Raw genomic sequence first — 22,133 nt, forward strand, 5'->3', positions numbered from 1 at the left:
TTTTTTTATTTTTTTACTCAAATTTACTTTTGAAAGTGAGGGTGCGTGTTATACACCAATAAGTATGGTATATAGAAATAGGTACATTGTCATGTAAGGGTTATGTTTTTTATTGGATACAATTCTATTCCCTTTGTTTTGCTTGGACACAGTAAGGGCTCATTCACACTACAGACTATCCGCCCAGAGAGATTCCATCTGAAGGGGGCTTCAGCAAAGCAAGCCGGCGCTAGGACCGCTTTGAAATGTGCCTTCTCAATAGACAGCAGTTCATTTCAGAGCGGATTCCTCGAAAGAATGATCATGGGTCTGGAGTCCGGAATTTCCATGGTGGAACATCCACCATGGAATTTCCGTAGTGTGAACGGTGCTGCAGAATCCCATTGAGAACAACGTGAGGCTGCTGCACTGTATTTTTCTAGCGAAATTCTGCTCCGAAAAATTGGTAGTGTGAATGGGCCCCTACTGTGTATAAAACTGAAGAGGAAAAACATGAAGCAAACCCAGCCTGAGGATTTTACTAAGGACCTATTTTCTTAGGCAAGATAATCCTGATTCGGATGGAATGTCCTAATCTCTGTTACTTGCAGGCAGTCATGTTATTATTCTGTTCAAAACAATCTCTGATATCTAGAGGATTTATGGGATTTTTTTTTCTTTAATATAAAAATGCCTTCTCTCTCATGTATCCAGACTAAACACTGCATGCCGTCCTTGTGAAATGTCCCTGAAAATCTTTTTTTTTTCTTTTTCTGTACGTTATATCATGTGACTGTGTAGAGCAGTGTTTCCCCACCAGTGTGACTCCAGCAGTTGAAAAACTACAACACCCAGCTTTTGGCTGTCCAGGCATACTGGGATTTGTAGTTTTGCAACTGCTGGAGGCACGCTGGTGGGGAAAAACTGGTGTGTAGATCAAGTTAGCATATGCCAAGAGCCAAATACTTAATAGGTTATATGCGCCTTTAGGGTTAGGTCCTACCTGGTGCTTACACGGCGTATTTGACACTGCACATAGTCTGCTGCACAGCGGGAAATACTCTGCATATTACCCAATGAGCATACACACAGGGCCATCTGGGGTTTGGAGGCGGGGCCGCTTGTCACTGTTACACCGGCGCGCCCTGTGTGTATGCTCATCGCAGAATACGCAGCAGATTTTGCGCTAAGCAATATGTGGGATCGTATGTAAGAGCTACGTGGGACCGTACCCTGATAACATGTTTATATTACTTCAAATGCATCTGAAATATAAAAACAATAAAAAATGTTGAGAATGTTTTCCATATGTTGTGTTACAGGGATGTGCACGCAGTATGCCTATGGGATGATAAAGGTCCAGCGAAAATTCACCAGGCTTTAAAGGAAGATATTTTAGATTTTATCAAGCAAGCTCAAGCAGTGAGTGCTTTTACTATTTTTTCATATTGTCATTTCTAAAATCATACAAAATATATATTTTAGTGGTATGCGCTGCTGGAGAGGGTGTGTGGTTAATACAGAGAGAGAAAAGGGAAAAGAAATACCTGTTTCTGTAGGACAGAGGGATGTTTCAGTACTGACACTTTACTAGGAAACAGGTGTGCAGAGTAATGCTGGAGGTCAGACTGTAGGCTTGATTGTGCTGAATTAAACGTACAAAAAAGTGGTTGTTTGTTAATGAATGGTCTATAATTCTTACTGTATATACTTATAGATGTACTGCTGGTGTGTTGGTCCCGTACCTTACGCAGCTCAGCAGCAATTGTGTGTGTTGACGCTGTCCGTGTGGCTGGTTGCTATGGGTGATGCCCGTTCAGATAAATAGATTGTTGCCTAGTGCGCGTGTTTCTGAGTTCATGCGTAGCGTTAATAATCCATAGTTGTAGCACTGGTTACCAGTTACTGATGGTATGGAGGGTAACCGGTAACCAGTGCTACAACTATGGATTATTAACGCTACGCATGAACTCAGAAACACGCGCACTAGGCAAGAATCTATTAATCTGAACGGGCATCACCCATAGCAACCAGCCACACGGACGGCGTCAACACACACAATTGCTGCTGAGCTGCGTAAGGTACGGGACCAACACACCAGCAGTACATCTATAAGTATATACAGTAAGAATTATAGACCATCCATTAACAAACAACCACTTTTTTGTACGTTTAATTCAGCTCAATCCAGCCTTCAGTCTGACCTCCAGCATTACTCTGCACACCTGTTTCCTAGTTAAGTGTCAGTACTGAAACATCCCTCTGTCCTACAGAAAGAGGTATTCTTTTCCCTTTTCTCTCTCTGTATTAACCACACACCCTCTCCAGCAGCGCATACCACTAATATATATATTTTGTATCTTCACTTATTGCACAACATACGGGGACATGTGCTGATTTGGTTTTGCTGCAGCTAGAGATATATACTCCATTCAATCCATTCCAGCGCTGGTGATATCCAGATATAATTTCTAAAATCATGTTCAAGAAGACTTATGATAAGCTTGCCTAATATTAAAGGGGTTATCCAGGACAAGGAAAACAGAGCTGATTTCTTAAAAACAGCCCCACTCATGTAATTTGTGTGGTATTGCAGCTCAGTTCCATTGAAGTGAATGGAGCCAAGTTGTAATACCTCACACAACCTGCGAATAGGGGTGTTGCTATTTTTGCTTGCAGGACACCAAGAGGATCTCTACCTGTGTGTCCGATCGCCGAATGACTGCTCCGTGCCTGAGATCCAGGCAGGAGAAGTCGAGTGGCGATAACACTGATCAGTGCCATGTCAATGCATGGCAGTGATCAGTGTAGGAAATCAGTGTGTGCAATGTTATAGCCCCCTATGGGACCTATAACATTGCAAAAAAAAAAAAGGGGGGGGGGGGGAAGTGTTAATAAATGTGATTTAACCCCTTCCCTAATAAAAGTCAGACTCACCCCCCCCCCTTCCCATAAAAAAAAACTATGTAAATAAAAATAAATATAAAAATATGTGGTATCGCTGCATACGCAGATGTCCAAACTAAAAAAATATATCGTTAATTCAACCGAACGGTCAATGGCGTACATGTTAAAAAAATTCCAAATTCCAAAATATCGTATTTTTGATCACTTTTTAAACCATTGAAAAAAATGAATAAAGAGCAATGAAAAAGTCCGATCAAAACAAAAATGGTACCAATAAAAACTTCAGATTATGGCGCAAAAAATGAGCCCTTCTACCACCCCATATGCGGAAAAATTTAAGTTATAGGGGTCAAAAGAGGACATTTTTATACTAATACATTTTCCTGCATGTAGTTACGATACGACAAAATCAAACCTATATAAGTAGGGTATCATTTTAACTGTATGGACCTACAGAATAAAGAGAAGGTGTAATTTTTACTGAAAAATGTACTGCGTAGAAACAGAAGCCCCCAAAATTTACAAAATGTCGTGTTTTTTTTAATTTATAAATTTTTTTCAATTTTGTCGCACAATGATTTTTTTCCTTCTGTTTCGCAGTGGATTTTGGGGTAAAATGACTAATGTCACTGCAAAGTAGAATTGGTGGTGCAAAAAATAAGCCATAATATGGAATTTTAGGTGGAAAATTTAAAAGGTTATGGTTTTTTAAAAGGTAAGGAGGAAAAAATGAAAATGCAAAAACTAAAAAACGCTGAGACCTTAAGGGGTTAAAGGGGAATGCCGGTGGAAACTAGTAGAAAACAAATGTTTTCAAATAAGCTGGTGCCTGAAAGTTAAACAGATTAGTATATTACTTCTATTAAAACATCTTAATCCTTCCAGTACTTATTAGCTGCTGTATAAAACAGAAACATTTGTGAATTTGTTTTCTGTCTGACAACAGTACTCTCTGCTGACACCCCAGTCTGTGTCAGGAACTGTCCAGATTAGAATCATATCCCCATAGAAAACCTCTCCTGCTCTGGACAGTTCCTGACACGGACAGAGGTGTCAGCAGAGAGCACTGTGGTCAGACTGGAAAGAACTTCACAAACTTCTCTGTAGTATACAGCAGCTGATATACTGGAAGGGTTAGGATTTATAAATAGAAGTGATTTACAAATCCAGTTGATTTGAAAACATTTTTTTTCCCACCGGACCCATGGTACTCAGAGCAATCCATAGGCGGTTTTGATCCACTAGGCTCAACCCTTACCCCTTATCTTCATAGTGTACTATAGGATTCATGCTCCTCCGGGTGCCCAACCCCCTACTGTCCCCCATCCCCCTTTCCTGGTTTGTTCCGGTAATCTGAGTTCACCTCTTTTCTCATATGAATCCTTGGATGGTTCTATTGCATGTCTCTTGTTCTTTCTGCCTGTTTGGATCAAGAGTGAGCGCGGTAATGGTGGCCGGATGTCCTCCACTATACAGCTTTGGTTATCCCTCTCTGCTGTATTGTCCTACTGAACCCTACTCTTCCATTTCCGGTTTCTCCTCCCTGCCTGTTATAAAGTTTGTAAAAGGTTCAATAAATAAATTTTTGAAAATTATTTTCAAATCGCAAAAAATTAGGGTGTTTTGATGATTTTTTTTTTTTTTGGGTGGCTATCTTAAATTCTTTTTCTTTTCTTTTTTTCTCTCCATAAAGAGAGTACTGAGTCACCAGGATGACACTGCATTACTTAAAGCATACATTGTAGAATGGCGCAAGTTCTTCACCCAGTGCGACATCTTACCCAAGCCCTTTTGTCAACTAGAAATTACTTTAATGGGTAAACAAGGAAGCAACAAGAAATCCAATGTGGAAGACAGTATTGTTAGAAAGGTAAGCCTTGCTCTGTATTTCATTTTTGCTTTGTTCCGGACTGAAAGGGTTTCAAATGAGTGTTTAACTTTTTCTTCAACATGATTTTTTTTTTTTTTTTATTTTAGGTTACCTTCTAACCTGCTTGTGCATTGTCTTCCCTTGCAGCTAATGCTGGACACCTGGAATGAATCTATATTTTCCAACATTAAAAATCGGCTTCAGGATAGTGCAATGAAGCTGGTCCATGCTGAGAGATTAGGGGAAGCATTTGACTCCCAACTAGTCATTGGGGTCAGAGAATCCTATGGTAAGTCTCACAGCTTTATCAAAGTCCACATTGTGGCACTGTTACAGTTTGTCATTTTTGACTGGGGAAATGCAGCACTCTTTAACTCTAGCAGATATCTAGTCACAACCCAACAAACGCCAATTAAAAGTCACTGGGGTACACTGTACAATCGTGCAAATGATGTGTCACTGAGTTATGACTCCCAATACAAATAGGAGCCCTAACATGTGAACAGAGACCCAGACAGGTGAGTGTGTTACAAAAGTTTTAGTAGCACAACCACCTAAAAGAGCAGTCATCGTAAGAGCTGTGGCTGGTAATGTTTCCAGTTTTTTTTCACATGAGCGATTGGCCTGTTTACCCCACCCCCTTGTAAAAAAAAAAAAAAAAAAAAAAAAAAAAGTATTCACAACATATGATGAGCATAAAAAGTGTAGAGAGACATGACAGGAAGTCACTCTGGTCATAGCAGCCAGGGGCTCTCTGAAGTTCTCTGTAGCTACTATTTCAGATACACTATTACTGCCTTCCATACAAAGGCACTAATGGTCGATTACCGAAATTACAGTACACTGCAATACAATAATATTGCAGAATACCATATAAGCATTAAGATCCCATAGGGGGACAAATGCCTCTCCGGAGATGGTTCCCATCTCTCTTTTCCAGAAGTTTTTTGTCTTCACCTTGACTGGCTCGCCTTCGGCTCTCCCTGGCGTTTTCTCGGTAGGTTCTCTGGTTCCGGATGGTCCTCCTGTATGGGTTTTTTTTTTGTCGTTCCCTTTTCCTTTTTTGTTTCCAACCGGGCTTTCCCTCTGTCTGGTTATGTGTTTCTTGAAGTTTGTTTTCTACCTCCTTCCAGGTTGGTCCGGCCTATCAGGTCTCCGCATCGCCCCTTCTTGTCTTTCTGTGGTCTGTTGGTTTAGAGTCTTTTCTACGGACGGTCCCTTCCTTAGCATCCTAGTCCATCTTCATGGACAGTGGGAACTGCCGGATGCTCAGTTCCAGGCCTTGGTTGCCTTTTTAGCTCAGGGTCTCGTCAGTGAGGCTTACGGCCAGCTGGGGTTCAGTCTCCGGACTGACTCCCTTCCTCTGGTGTTGTTCTTCCCACCCCAGGGACTGCTTTGGTACATCCCATGGTCTCTGTGTCCCCCAATGAAGAGCGATTCCCCCCCCCCCCCCACACACACCTTCATTGGGGGACACAGCACCCACCCATTTCTTCATTCTTCTCCGGATAGCCTTTTCTGGTTCTTGAGGGTTTTTCCGGGATTTCTTTCCAGGGTCCTTCGGACATGTTTTTTGTTGGCTTCTCCTACTGCTTTGTGACAAAACTGATTTACTGATTTACCTCACTTCCAGTGGACGGGTATATCCTGCCAGGGAGGAGCCGACTTTTTTTTTTTCTTAGTGTCAGCGCCTCCTAGTGGCAAGAGCATATACCCATGTGTCCCCCAATGAAGGCTACAAGAAAGAGATTTTACAGTGAGTCCAAAAAAAATATAGCAACCCTTCCCTCTTTCCAAATAAAAAGCGCCAGGGGGTAGGGGGGACCCACTATAGAGGTAGCCGGTGGGCTTACCTCTGTTCCCTGCTGTCCCGTGGCTCTCTCATTGATGGAGCCTGGCTGGACTAGGCTCTATCAATGGAGCGCAAAGCACACAGATCAATGGAGTTCAATAGAACTCTATTGATCTGTATGAGGAATCTAATGATTCCTCCTAAAAGTCTAATAAAGTGTTAAAAAAAAAAAGACACATTAACCCCTTCCATGATAAAAGTTCAAATCACCCCCTTTTCCTATATAAAAACATGTAAACATAATAATAATAATAAACATTTAGTATCGCTGTGTGCGTAATTGTACAAACTATTAAAATATAACATTATGTATCTCTTACGGTAAATGACGTGAATGTAAATAAAAATACCAAACCACAGAATTGCAATTTTTATAATATTCCAGAAAATAAAAAAAAAGCTACAGGGGTCAAAAAAGTAGATTTGTTATGCTTACCGTTAAATCTCTTTCTCGAGGGTCCATTGGGGGACACAGACCATGGGTGTATGCTGCTGTCACTAGGAGGTTCGACACTATGGCAACAAGAGAAGTCGGCTCCTCCCAGCAGGGTATACCCGCCCACAGGCACCTGAGGTAATCAGTTTTAGTCCCAGAGCAATAGGAGAAGACAGACAGGTCAAGAGAAGACCACAAACTGTCCGAGCAATCAGAAAAAAAGGCAACTGAACACACCTTCAGACAGATAACTGAAATAGGAACACCAGAAAAAAGGGTGGGAGCTGTGTCCCCCCAATGGATCCTTCCAGAAAGAGATTTTACGGTAAGCATAATAAAAATCTCCTTTTCTCTATCGGCTCCATTGGGGGACACAGACCATGGGACATACCAAAGCCGTCCCTTGGGTGGGTAAAGAATCAGACAGGTGGACAGTTGGACCACCGCTGTCTGCAACATCTTACAGCCCAGAGTAGTATCAACCGGTGTGAACTGCAAGGCCGAAGCCACGTAGTGGAGGGCCCAGGATGCCCCGAAAAACAGGTGGAATGAGCCAAACCCCTGAAGGGTGGGATCTTCCCCTTGCAGCGGTAAGCTCCCAAAAAGAGCAGACCTGATCCACCGAAAAATGGTGGTTGTAGAAGCAGGTTGTCCTATACAACGACCTTCCGGGAAAAAAAAGGGGGTCACACTGCCGAAAGGAAAGAGTGACTGAGAGACAAGTCCGAACAGCCCTCGCCACAACCAGGTTGTGGAACAAACGCTTCCAGGAATGAGAAGGGGCCGGACAAGAGGACGGTAGGACGATGTTCTCATTGAGATGAAAAAGTCAAAAAACCATCTCGGGTAAGAAGGGCAGACCTGGACGGAAAACAACTTGTCCTGGTATACCACCAGGAAGGGAGAACGGCAGGAGAGAGCTACCAGCTCTGACACCCTCCTAACAGAGGTAAGAGCAATAAGGAACGCCACCTTCCAGGGAAGAAGGCGAAAAGAAATGTCCCTGAGAGGGTCAAAAGGGGCGTCCTGCAGAGCACCTAAGACCAAGTGTAAGTCGCAAGGGAAAAAAAGGGTACTGATAAAGAGGGGCAGATTGTGCCACTCCCTGAACTAGGTTCGGACAGCATAATTGAACGCCAAAGAACGTTGAAAAAGAATGGAAATGGCCGAAAGCCAACCACGACCGGAGAAAAAGGCTGAGTTTCACACCAACAGAATAAGACCTCCAGGTATGGTGGTAAACCTTTGCAGAGGAAGGCTTGTGAGCCCTCATCATGGTGTGAACCACTTGAGAAGAGAAACCGCGGGTCCTCAGAACCGCTGTCTCAAACGCCATGCCGTCAAAAGCAGAGACGGTAAATAGGGGTGGCACAGGAGACCTGATATAGGAGGTCTGGACGATAGGGAAGGTGCAGAGGTAAGTAGTACAGGAGCCTGACCACGACGACGTACCACGCCCGCCGGGGCCAGTCTGGGCCACGAGAATGGCGGAAACGCCCTCTGCTGTGAGTTTCCTCAGGACCCCGAAAAGAGAGGAAGGGGAGGAAACAGAGATAAGGTAGGGCAAAGCCCGACCAATAAACAGATAAGGTAGGGCAAAGCCCGACCAAGAAAGAGGAACGCTTGGTTGTGGCGGGACGTGCAGAGGTCCACGCCTAGAGCGCCCCAGAGGTTGCAGATCACTGCAAACACCTCCGGATGTAGGGACCATTCGCCTTGGACGGCTGAGGACCGGCTGAGAGAGACCACCTCCCAGAAACACCCGGAATGAAAAGCGCTGAGATGGCCGGAAAACTGAGTTCCGCCCAGAAGGGAATTTCCCAAGAAGCAAGCAAAGAAAGGATTGCCCTAGGCCCCAACATGTTGAAGGGGAAAAGGGCTTCTCGAGGGACCAAGGCCCAAGACCGGCCGGTCCTTGAAAACACCTCCCCAGCCCGACAGACTGGCAGGGAGGGGCAGGAAGGAGCGCCCCCGAAAAAGCAGGGGGGAAACGAAGCCTCCATAGAAGGGACCGACAAGACTGTCGAGTGACAATGGAAACCTGTCCCACCGGAAGAGAATCACCAATTGAAGCGGTCAGTGATGAAACTGGGCAAATGGCACGGCCTTCACGGCAGCCGCTAACCGACCAAGGACATCCATGCAAAAGCGAATGGAAACTGGAGCAGGGTCCGAAGTCATCGGACTCTAGATAAGAGAGTCAGCGGATTGGTCGGCGGAGTTGAAAGCAGGCAGAGGTCGCGTCGAACTGGAGCCCCAGGAAAGCGGTTGGACTTGTCCCGAATGACCATCCAACCGAAGAGAGACAAGGTCTGGAGGTTGAGACCAACACTCTCCAGGATCTGGGCCCTGGCTGGAACTCTGATCAGAAGGTCGTCCAAGTAAGGAATCACGGAAAACTGTTGTCCGTAAAAGGGGCTATCACAGGCGCCGGGACTTTGTTAAAGGTCCGCAGAGAAGTGGCCAGACCAAAATGGAGAGCCACAATAGAAAATTACCGTCCGGAACTGCAAAGCGGAGGTACCGGAACAATGAGATGTGGAGGCAGGCATCCTTGATGTCTACCGAGGAACTAAAATTCCCCATGAACCAGGGACGCCAGCACCGAACGGAGAGACTCCATTCGGGATGGAAAGCAGAAGATGCTGGCTGAGATACTCGAGAACAAAGATTGGGCGAACAGAAATGCCTTTCTTGGGGACCACAAAGAGGTTGGAATAAACCTCAAAAATGTTCCCCTGAAGGAACCGGGACAATGAATGTGTGTAGTCCAGGCATCCCGGAAGAGTAAGAGGTGACCAACCACCCGAGAAAGGTCGGTGGGTGGGGGCGACCCATCAGATCGATGAAGGCCTACGGGTGCCCGATGGGGCCGCAAAACAGCCTGAACGGATAGCCGACCTCCGGGAGGGACAGGTCCGGAAGGAGGAAGCCCTCTTCCCGTGAAGGTGCCCAGCTGGTCCCCTTATTGGTACCCGGTGTGGCACCCAAGGTCCGCAGAACCCGAAGGAGAACTTACGACGGAAAGCTGTTCTGTGAGCCGTATCCAGAGGTAATAAAGAACTCTTTTCCACCTGACGCCTCACTTCCTGAAGGCGGCGTCCACATTCCAGGCTTTAAGCCACATGGAGGGACGGTGGCTACCAGGTAGCTTGTGGCAAAGGCAGCACAGTGGAAAATCTCCAGCTGCGGAGCATCGGGCTAGTTTAAATAAATCCTCCAGAGGGATCTTGAAGACTACCCTGGCGGAGTTGGGAGACCACACTGAAAGGGCCCTTGACCCCCAGGCCGAAGCAAAAGCAGGAAGATCCTGCTGTCTCAAGGCAAAGTTTGCCAAAGTCTCCACCTTCATGTCGGCTGGATCTTGAATGCAGCCGCATCAGCCAAAGGCCTGGTAGGCGCCTTAAAGTACACCACATCAGGCATTCGTGCGTTCCTTTAAGTCGGAGGCCGAATCAGAAACCTCATCCGCAAGTTCTCCAGGTGAATGGGAACGAGGTGAGGCAGCCCTGGAAGAGGTCGGACACGATGAGAGGAAACATCTGGACCATGTTCGAAGTTCCTGGGTCCTTAGCTGGAAGGTGTCTCTTATGGCCAAAACCAATGAGTACACCACATCAGGCATATCCGTGTGGTCCTCTGAGTCGGAGGCCGAATCAGAAACCTCATCCACAAGTTCTCCGGGAGAATGGGAACGAGGTGAGGCAACCCTTGAGGTTGGGCACGATTAAAGGAAACTTCTGGAGTTCCTGGGTCCTCTAGATGGAAGGTGTCTCTTGTGGCCGAGACCAATGAGTGCACTTTGTCCGACATATCTGTTTGGTCCTCTGAATTAGAGGCCGAATCGGAAACTGCATCCACAAGTTCTCCAGGTGACTGGGAACGTGTGAGGTGGCCCTGGAAGAGGGGGAGACTGACCAGGTACGCAAGTCTGGAGAGCAAGAGCGGCGACCATGGGAGTGTCCTCTAGGGGAGCGACACGATACAGGGCGGAGTAACGGAGCGATGCCTGTGAGGGGAGCGCCCGTGCCTGCCAGAAGACTCTGAGGATGAGTCAGATGAAAAACACCCCCATGAAGCTGCGAGAGCATCAGTATAGTAGGAGAAGAGTGGGACCCTCCGGAGGGCCTCTCCAATGCAGACCTGAGCCAAGTCGGATATAGACTGGGGGAGGGAGAGAACCCAGGCTGGAGGGGCGGCCGAACCCACCGGGTCTGGTAGACAACTGGGGTAGAATAGCAGGGGGGTCTGGGGGAGCAGTGGAGCAGGCAGAACAAGTGGTTCAGCAGAAACAGACTTTTTTTGAGATACAGCTTTTACAGATGTAATGAGTGGCTAACACTCCAGTTAACTGTTTAGAGGGAGAAAATGGGTTCAGCAGAACCAGGCATTTTGGAATTACAGCTTTTACAGACAAAATGATGAACTAACGCTCCAGTTGTCTGTGCAGCCCAAGTCTGTGACCCCAGAGCAGCTGCTGTGAGGAGAACTCTGTTCTAGTGTAGACAAAGAAGGGAGAAATGCCGGCCAAAAGCATAAGAGGGGCGGGCCAGGAGCAGGGGCACTGCTGATTGGCCCCTGCCTCTCACAACGCGCGCACAGCGCTGATTGGAGGCTAATTCGTGCCTCTCAGAAGCCCCAACAAGAGGGGGCGGAGCTATAGCGCCCTCAGCTTCTGACAAGAAGGTCAGTAATGGCGCCCACGCCCGCTCCTCTCCCCGAGCGCACATGTCATTCGCATATGCGCTTGTGGGGAAGTGAGCGAGTGAGACGCCGCCGGCAGCCGACTGCTGCCCGAAAGCGAAAGTGAGCCGGCGCTTCATGCGCCCGCATAGTAAAAACGCTGCGGCTGTCAGCCGCTTAAAGAAACACACACACCACACACACATCGTTCAGGAAAGTGAAAAGTATAGTGCCCTCTGAAGAAAGTTGTGCCCCAGTCCAAAAATACTCCTGCTCACCCCAGTTTTTTCAATAAATATAGAAAAAAACCCAGTCCAGGCCAGCCCCTGAGAAAAAGTGGGCAAAAAGTGAGGGTCTCCAGAGGTTGCAAGGCTGTACCTAGGAGAAAGGGAATATACTCACCTCAGTCAGAAGAACTTACCTCATGAAGTCTTCAGTCAGCTTTCTGTCACCTGCATCACGCCGAGCTACCATGTGTGAGCGCGGCGAGCAGGGAAATAGGGGGACCCGGACCCATGAGGTACAACCCCAGGCGCTCACCGTTGGCGAGAGGGGGTTAACAGCACATATACGCAATGTCTGTGCCCCCTCAATCGCAATGGGGAGACTGAGCCGCAGTTCCTGAATCCCCACCTGAAAACATGAAAGAAAAAAGGAATAAAAAACTAACACATCCCTAACTAGGAAAATAATAAAACATAAGACCTGGTCTGGAGAACTCCAGACCATGTCCACCTCCTTAAGACACTAAGCTAAAAACTGATTACCTCAGGTGCCTGTGGGCGGGTATACCCTGCTGGGAGGAGCCAACTTCTCTTGTTGACAGCAGCATACACCCATGGTCTGTGTCCCCCAATGGAGCCGATAGAGAAAATGGCAATTAAAAAATTTGGAAAATTCTGAATTTTTTTAAAATTTGTAAAACATGACGGAAACTATACAAATCTGGTAACTATGTAACTATTTCCATTTCACTTCACCGATTTCATATATATATATATATATATATATATATAATATATATATATATATATATATATATATATATATATATAAAAAATTTAAATTTTTTGGTTTGGAGAATGTTATTGAGAAATTAAAAGGTATCATTATAGTAGGTAGTTACGGCTATTCTAGGGCGAGGAGGAATAAAATGAGTGTAAAAGGGAAAATTGGTCCGGACAAGTGGATCGTCATGAGGGACAAGTAGATTTTGCTCCGTTTTAGTCACGTGGACAAGTAGTTTTTTTTAAATTAAATTTCCATACCCCTGAACCCCGAGTCCCTACTGAGTTGATCTAGAGGAAGGCAAAAAACCCTCAAACTAGAGGTGACAATTCCTTCCCGACTCCAAATATGGCCTCAGAATGAATCACTGGATCAACGTTCTGTCCCTGCAAATCCAGAATCCATAACTTGTATTGTTATCACTCTCCAAAAAATGCATCCAGACCCCTTTTGAACTCTTTTACAGAGTTCACCATGACCACCTCCTCTGGCAGAGAGTTCAATAGTCTCACTGCTCTTACAGTAAATAATCCCCACCTGTGCTGGTGTAGAAACCTTCTTTCCTCTAGATGTAGAGGATGCCCCATTGTTATAGATACAGTCCTGGGTATAAATAGTTAATGGGAGAGATCTCTGTACTGTCGCCTGATATATTTATAAATAGTTATTAGGTCTCCCCTAAGCCTTCTTTTTTCTGAACTAAATAATCCTAATTCTGATAATCTTTCTGGGTACTGTAGTCCTCCCATTCCCCATTTTACCCTGGTTGCCCGTCTTTGAAACCTCTCCAGCTCCACTATATATTTCTTGTACACTGGGGCCCAGTACTGTAAACAGTATTCTATGTGTGGTCTGACTAGTGATTTGTGCAGCGGTAGAATTATTTCCTTTTTGCGGGCATCTATGCCCCTATTCTCCCATTTTAATACATAATCCCAGCCTGAAATTTTTTTTCCCATGTGCATTACCTTACATTTATCAGTGTTGAACCTCATCTGCCACTTCCCAGCCCAAACCTCCAACCGATCCAGATCCATTTGTAACAGTGCACTGCCCTCTATAGTGTTTACCGCTTTACAGAGTTTAGTATCATCTTCAAAGATTGATACTTTGTTATTCAACCCCTCTACAAGGTCATTAATGAATATATTAAATAGAATAGGACCCAAGACGGACCCCTGTGGTCTCACTAGTAACAGTCACCCAATCAGAATATGTACCATTAATAACCACCCTCTGTTTCCCATCATTGAGCCAGTTACTTACCCACTTACACACATTTTCCCCCAGCCCCATCCTTCTCATTTTATGCACCAACCTTTTATGTTGCACCATATCAAATTCATTGGAAAAATCAAGATATAAGACATCCAGCAATTGCCCCCTGGTCCAGTCTGGAGCTCACCTCCTCATAAAAGCTGATTAGGTTAGTTTGACAGGAACGATCCCTCATAAAGCCATGCTGATATGGAGTCAAACATTTATTTTTATCAAGATACTCCAAAATAGCATCTCTTAGAAAACCCTCAAACAATTTACATACAACAGAGGTTAAACTAACAGGCCTATAATTCCTGGGGTCACCTTTTTTACCCCTTTTTAAATATTGGCACCACATTTGCCATGCGCCAGTCCTGGGGAACAGTCCCTGTCACTATAGAGTCCCTGAATATTAAAAATCGGGGTCTTTCTATTACACTACTTAATTCCTTTAGAACACGGGGGTGAATGCTATCTGGACCTGGTGATTTATCAATTTAGATTTTTTTTTTGTAGGCGGCACTGTACTTCTTCCTGGGTTAGACAGGTGACCTGTACTGAGGAGTTAACCTTATCTCGCTGTATTTCACCTGGCATTTCATTTTCCTCAGTAAATGCAGTGCAGAAGAATTTGTTTAATATATTTGCTTTTTCCTGATCCCCATCTATAATTTCTTCCTCATAATTGTTTAATGGTCCAACACTTTCATTTTTCACCTTTTTGCTATTTTAAAGAACATTTTTGGGTTAGTTTTACTCTCTTTGGCAATAAATCTTAAGTAAAATTTACATATTTAATATTTTTCTCTATAGCTTTTTAATGCTTCTTCACTGCTGTCCTGTTTTAGTTGTTTAAATGCTTTATTTTTGTCATTTATTGCCCCCTTTAAAATTTTTATTCATCCATAATAAGATATATACATCTTACAGTGAGAATTTAAAATATTCTTAAGTCTCCCATTTAGTGTCAGTATTCTTGTTTTTGAGGACATTTTCGCATTTTATATTAAGGGCTTCTCTGAGTTGACCAAACTTTGCTTTCCTAAAGTTCTTTGTTTTTGTGGCCCCTCAAGATGTTCCCTTATTGAAGAACAAGCTATAATGTATTATATTATGGTCACTATTTCCTAGGTGTCCATCTACTTGCACATTAGTTACTCTGTCAGGTCTGTTGGTTAATATGAAGTCTAGTAGGGCGCCCCCTCTGGTCGGGCTCTGCACCATTTGGGACAGATAATTGTCCTTAGCTATAGTCAGAAACCGGTCTCCTTTATGAGATTCACAGGTCTCAGTCTCCCAGTTTATATGAGGATAGTTAAAGTCCCCATTATTATCACCTCATTCTGATTTGCTGCCTTGTTTATTTGTCTCAATTGGAGTATTGTGCGGAGTACTGGAGGCCGTATCTCCAGAAGGATATAGATACTCTAGAGAGAGTACAGAGAAGATACTAAACTAGTACATGGATTGCAGGATAAAACGTACCAGGAAAGGTTAAAGGACCTTAACATGTATAGAAGAAAGAGACAGAGGGGATATGATAGAGACTTTTAAATACATAAAGGGAATCAACACGGTAAAGGAGGAGAACATATTTAAAAGAAAAACTACCACAAGAGGACATCATTTTAAATTAGAGGGGCAAAGGTTTCTGCAGTAATATCAGGACGTATTACATTACTGAGAGAGTAGTGGATGCATGGAATAGCCTTCCTGCAGAAGTGGTCACTGCAAATACAGTGAAGGAGTTTAAACATGCATGGGATAGGCATAAGACTATCCTTCATATAAGATAGGGATAGGCATAAGGCTACCCTTCATATAAGATAGGGATAAGCATAAGGCTATCCTCCATATAAGATAGGGACAGGGGCTATTCATAGGATTCAGATTATTGGGCAGACTAGATGGGCCAAATGGTTCTTATCTGCCGACACATTCTATGTTTCTATGCCTCAGTAATTGATCTTCTGCCTCTTCCATTATGTTTGGTGGCTTATAGCAAACCCCTATAAGAATTTTTTTAAATTTTTATCTCCATATATTTCTACCCATAATCATTTCCCTCCCAAATATTCTCCCGCAGTGCGGTCTTCAGACTGGACTTTACATAATGACAAACTCCTCCCCCTTTCAGTTTTGTCCGATCCTTCCTGAATAGACTATATCCCTGTATGTTGACCGTCCAGTCACAGCTATCGTCCAACCAAGTCTCTGTTATACTCAATATGTCATAATCCTCATCAGACATCAACCACTCCAGTTTGTCAGTTTTATTGGTCAGACTTCTGGCATTAGTTATCATGCAATTCAATGGTGTATGTTTTTTCTTCCTATGACACCTATCCCTAACCCCTCCATCCGCTCCACCCCCAGGTACATTAATAAGTCCCCCATCTCTATCTACACTATCTTTCCCCCTCTGTGTTGTAGGTTCCCTTCCCCCCAGTCCCGGAGTTGCATTACCAGACAACGTAAATGCTAAATGAGAGACAAACTGTCATGGTTTTCCTATGATATACACAACCTTAAATGTATAGCGTTGTTTGAAGTGGTTCCTTCTTCCTTTCACTTCTCATATTGTAGACTAGTCTCAGTTTTTTATCTATTCGGTTGCAGTTAACCTTTGCTCAAATCCAGAAGACAAACTCCAGATCTATCGGGATAATTTTGAAAAAGCTTACTTGGACTCAACAGAGAGGTTTTACCGGACCCAAGCCCCCTCCTACCTGCAGCAAAACGGTGTACAGAACTACATGAAATATGTAAGACACCATTAGTTACAACCAATTTCTCATGTGACGTAGCAGCGGCTCTGGTTTCTAATGATCATTTCACCCTGAACAGGCAGATGCTAAACTTAAGGAAGAGGAGAAAAGAGCAGTTCGGTACCTTGAGACAAGGCGGGAGTGTAACTCTGTGCAGGCCGTAAGTACGCACATATATTCCTACTTAAGCTAGGTTCACACTGTGTTTTAGTTAACGTTTTAAACATATATGATTTATACTTAATTATACTGGAAAAGGGGAAAAAAATTATACATTAGCCATTGCAAACTAAAAAGTAATTTTGCTGTATGCCATACAGCAGAATGCCTTTCCCATTAATTTACATTATTAAGAAAGTATTTTTGGGGGATATACAAAAGCTTAGTTGGCTATGTTTTTGTGTACAGCAAAATTATAGGTACTGTAACGGAAACGGTGAAAAAGGAACACAAACGCAGTGTGAATACTGCCTTAATTATAGTTTTGTTAACCAAGAATATATTATCATGACAGAGTTGGTAGAGCATCTATAAAATTAGTTAGTGCACTGTTTTTCAAATCTTCACCCACTAACTCAGTGTTTTCCAAACAATGTGTCTCCAGCTGTTGCAAAACTACAACTCCCAGCTTTGGCTGTCTGGAGTTGTAGTTTTGCAACAGCTGGAGAAACGTTGTTTGGAAAACATTGAGTTAGTTGGTGTTCTGAACTTTCGGCATTTCTAAAAGATATTTCTATTAGGTTAGGAGATAAATGGCTTACAGGTGAGGGTCCAACTTCTGGGCCCCCCACCGATTCACACTACGTAAGTCAAGTGTTCGTTTAGTGAAGGGAGTGACACAGTGCATGCTTTGCCACCATTCCAACTGTCTGGGACATCTTATCGTTCCCAAGTTTAACGCTCAGCCATGTACAGAAGCCCCTTAGAAAGAGAATAGAGCTATAACCAAGCATGCACTGTGCTGCCCAATTATTTTGGGTGGCACAGGACCCAAAGAGTATAAATAAATAAACATATTGATGCCATTTTCTATCCATTTACAAAGCTGGCACCAGGGAATTATGGACTGCTGCTAGGAAATTACATTTCTTTAATGGCACAGGCTTAGGTGTGGCATCTAAGTGGTTAAGAGTTCTGTATTGAAACATAACTTTTCCCCTATGCAAAGGATAGGGGATAACTTATAGATCGCTTGGGGTCCGGCCACTGGGACTCCCTGCGATCTCCTGAATGGGGCCCCGGCAGTCTGCTGGAAGGGGGTTTGCCAACCCCCGCACGGAGCGGCAGCCAATCCCATAGACATACATGAAAGGGGGGGTGTCGGCCACGGCTTCCTTTGAGGGTCCGAACTGCTACTTCTGGCATATTGCCAGGGCCCTGTTCTTGAGATTGCATGGTTACCAGTGGTCAGACCCCCTGCAATTTATAACTCATCCCCTATACTTTGGATAGGGGATAAGTTATGTTTTACTATACTAAACCTTTAACAGATCACAAGGTGCCAAAAGATTGCTTTGGCTATCTTACCTCTATCAGTTGGAAGACTTATCATTCATGCTTCGTAAAGTTTTGCTATGTTCTTATTTACTTTATTAATGGCTTGTAAACATGTCAGGTAATGCAGTTCCACAATATAATTTATTTTGCATGGCAAAAACATTAACAGTGCAGGAAATTCATATTTCACAAAAGTAACTGGAATGCTTGTTGTCTAAATAGTTAAACATGAACATCACTCACGGAGCTTGTTTTTCTACTGCTTGTTTATTTAATTGCACATTGTTCACAGCACAGGTTGTGTTTTAGCCCTTCCAAAAGCCTTTTTCACAGTTGAAATACGTCCTGTGATGTGAACGACGTGCAGTTGAATAATTAAAAGCAGAGAAACACGTTCCCTCAGTGCCGGGCAAATGTATTACTTATTGAGAATGCTTCAGCCAAGTGCACCGCAATAACAGAGTGCCGATCGCCTTCAACTGTGTGTTGTAGTAATAGACAACTTAAAGGGGTACTCCGCCCCTAGCATCTTATCCCCTATCCAAAGGGTAGGGGGATAAGATTTCAGATCGCCAGGATCTCCGCTGCGGCACCCCGCTATCATTACTGCACAGAGCACACTCGCTCTGAGCATAATGACGGGGGCAGGAGCATCGTTACGCCACGGCTCCGCCTCTCGTGACGTCACGGCCCGCCCCCTCAATACAAGTCTATGGGATGGGGTGTGGCGGCCATTACACCCCCTCCCATAGACTTGCATTAAAGGGGTTGTGCGCTGCCCTGACTTTCGGAGCTCCGCTCACAGCGTCAAGAAGTTCATTACTCCGAACGCTGTGTGCGGGCTTACGTGTTCGCGGTCGCCGGGCGTGACGTCACGCCCGGCCCCTCGCGACGTCTCGCCCACCCCCTCAACGAAAGTCTATGGGAAGGGGGTGCAACCGCTGCCACGCCCCCTTCTTATAGACTTTGGTAGAAGGGGCGGGCGAGACGTCGCTAGGGGCCGGGCGTGACGTCACTCCCGGCAACCGCGAACACGGAAGCCCACACACAGCGTTCGGAGTAATGAACTTCCGGACGCTGTGAGCGGAGCTCCGAAAGTCAGGGCAGCAAACAACCCCTTTAAGGATGTGGGCTGTGACGTCACGATGATCCGGCCCCTGTATTGCCCATCATCAGGCACAGAGCGAGTGTACTCTGTGCACGATCCTTTGGATAGGGGATAAGATGTCTAGGGGCGGAGTACCCCTTTAAGGTCTGTGACCAATGTTGGCTCTGTAATCTGGTATGTTTGATAATCCAAGAAAGTAAATTCATTTTGTGTTTTTTTTTGTTTTTTTAAATTAAAATGTATTGTTCTCTTTATTGTAGTTTAAAAAAAAGTGATCCTTCAGCACAGTGACTTGTATGTTTACCTTTACAGCTGATGGAGTGTTGTGTGAACGCTCTCGTAACTTCCTTCAAGGAGACTATTTTAGCTGAGTGCCAAGGAATGATCAAGCGCAATGAAACAGAAAGTAAGTGGAACTCCAAAAACAAATTGATGTATCTAGACGAGTGCTTTCCAACCAGAATGCCTCCAGCTGTTGCAAAACTCCCAATATACCCGGAGAGCCAACAGCTTTGTTTGACTACCAGTATACTTTTGGCGTCCGGTATAATTGTCTTATAGGAAGGCTGTGGCCTGATACCTTACAATCCTGATATTATTATATTGGTCACAAAGCGGTTTGCGATTTGGACTATATCTAAACCTGTGTTGCCAGACAGTAGATCAAAGTGGATAAGGGTCATGTTTCCAAATACAGGACAATTTGACAGGAGTTCATAATACATTGAGGCATTTTTTTCTCATGTGTCAGGGGGCAGGTTCTCCAAAGCCACCCATTTTGGCAGACTATCTAATGAACTATCTAATGTGTATGGGAACCTTGCAGGTCCCCATTTTACAGCAGATGTCGGGGAAGGATGACGTTGTTGAATCTCCTTATGCCTAAGGCTTTTTTTCACTGCCAGAGTTATATGGCAGCAGCTTAGTAATCAACAAAGGCAGAGTTGTCCCTGGAATTAAAAGGGTTATCCAGCATAAGAAATAGAGCAGATTTCTTGAAAAAAGAAAAAAAACAAAAAACTACACCACATTTGTCTACGGGTTGGGTGTAGTTTTGATGCTCTGTTTCATTGAAGTGAATTGAGCCAAGTTGTAATACTACATGCAACCTACAGACAGGTGTGGTACTGTTTTTGTTTGTGTTTTTTTTTTTTTTTTAAAGAAATGAGTTTGGTTTTTCGGTTGCTAGGTTAATGTACCAGCCCTGTGCGACCAGTGCTCTGTTCATTCCTTACGGGCCTCCAAACATTGCTGAGCGCTGAACTCTGCTTGTTTAATGTCCACGTAGTAAATGAATGTAGCACTTGTCATGCAGGGAAGGTACACTCTATTAATGCCAGGATTAACCTTGTCCCCATTCTTTGGATCAGTGGCAGGTGTATGGTTCTGACCCCACTGTTCATCTTGTTATTCCCTTTCCTGGGAATAAGGGGATAACTGTGAGATTGGAACGCCCTTTTAACTATCATTGTGTCAAAGGTAAAAAGGAACCAATTAGGGTAGGGTCACACGTGCCATATTTTGCTGTGTATTTTCTGCAGAAGATTATGCTACCCATTGACTTTCATGTGTAGGAAATGCACAGCAGCAAATACACAGAAAAATACAGCACGTGCAACCCTACCCTAAGAGTGCAATAGTGAATAGCGGTGTCAGATATAAAAAAAAATGCTTAACGTGCTTAAAATATTAGTGTTTTGTATGGAAATGTACATATTTCTTATACGAACTGTGTAAAATATAAGTTTTTTTTTCAATTATTCTTAGAACTGCATTTAATGTTTTCCCTGATGGATAAAGTTCCTAATGGAATTGAGCCAATGTTAAAAGATTTGGAAGAACACATTGTGAGTGCTGGATTAGCGGACATGGTAGCAGCTGCAGAAACCATTACTACTGTAAGTATCCTTCATAAACATGGTGCTGATTCCCATACGGTCAATGCTATAATAAGAGTTTGTCTCTGTGTACATATATGTGCATAATCAGAATCTTGTAATGCCCTTTTATTGGACTTGCTGTATTTTCGGGAGTCCTCCCTTCATCAAGTCAAAAGTATTTCTGAGCACATTTTTTTTCTCTTCTATGTCTCACCTTGGCCCACTGAATTACCATTCTCACCCCTGCTCCCGCTCTTCCCCTCCTCCCTCCCCCTTTCTCAGACTTATCTGTGTAGTATCTTAACTAATACAGCTACTCCATACTGTAGAATGTGCCATATATGGGTTATAATGGGTTACTTTTCATTGTTTTTTCTTTCTTTCTTCACAAGGATTCAGAGAAATACGTAGAACAATTACTGACGTTGTTTAATCGATTTAGCAAATTAGTTAAAGAAGCTTTTCAAGATGATCCAAGGTTTCTTACTGCTCGGGACAAGGTAAGCTCAATTTTTTTAATGACTTTCTATTTCTCTTAATATAGTATTTTATATTCCAAGTAAAATTCTCATTATTTGTAAAATTTACCTTCTAGAACAGTGTTTTCCAAATGGCGTGTCGCTAGCTGTTGCAAAACTACAGCCCCAAGCATATCAGGACAGCCTTTGGCTGTCCAGGCATGCTGAGATTTGTAGTTTTGCAAATGCTGGAGACACACAGTTTGAAAAACACTGTTCTAGGGTCATTCTTTCAATCTGGTCCTCAAATGGTTTAAGATGTTCTGTGCACTAATGGTCCTTTAACTCCTTAACGCCGGCTCCTGTTATGTGAAGCGCGCTCAGGGGCGCTTCATACCTGGTGGGTCACGGTTGCTATCAGCAACCA

The 22,133-nt window shown here is 44.0% G+C and overlaps 1 protein-coding gene across 1 annotated transcript in view; it reads left to right on the forward strand.

Annotated features, from left to right (window-relative positions):
- The window catches only part of CUL5 (cullin 5), a 76,133-nt gene that overhangs the window by 18,755 nt on the left and 35,245 nt on the right, over positions 1-22,133 (forward strand). Inside the window, exons 3-10 of the mRNA XM_056561643.1 lie at positions 1,302-1,401; positions 4,580-4,756; positions 4,904-5,045; positions 16,615-16,760; positions 16,843-16,923; positions 19,681-19,774; positions 21,136-21,266; positions 21,641-21,748. Coding sequence (XP_056417618.1) covers positions 1,302-1,401; positions 4,580-4,756; positions 4,904-5,045; positions 16,615-16,760; positions 16,843-16,923; positions 19,681-19,774; positions 21,136-21,266; positions 21,641-21,748 — 979 coding nt within the window. The remainder of the gene's footprint in view (positions 1-1,301; positions 1,402-4,579; positions 4,757-4,903; positions 5,046-16,614; positions 16,761-16,842; positions 16,924-19,680; positions 19,775-21,135; positions 21,267-21,640; positions 21,749-22,133) is intronic.

Source organism: Hyla sarda, chromosome 2, assembly GCF_029499605.1.
Source record: "Hyla sarda isolate aHylSar1 chromosome 2, aHylSar1.hap1, whole genome shotgun sequence".
Taxonomy (NCBI): domain Eukaryota; kingdom Metazoa; phylum Chordata; class Amphibia; order Anura; family Hylidae; genus Hyla; species Hyla sarda.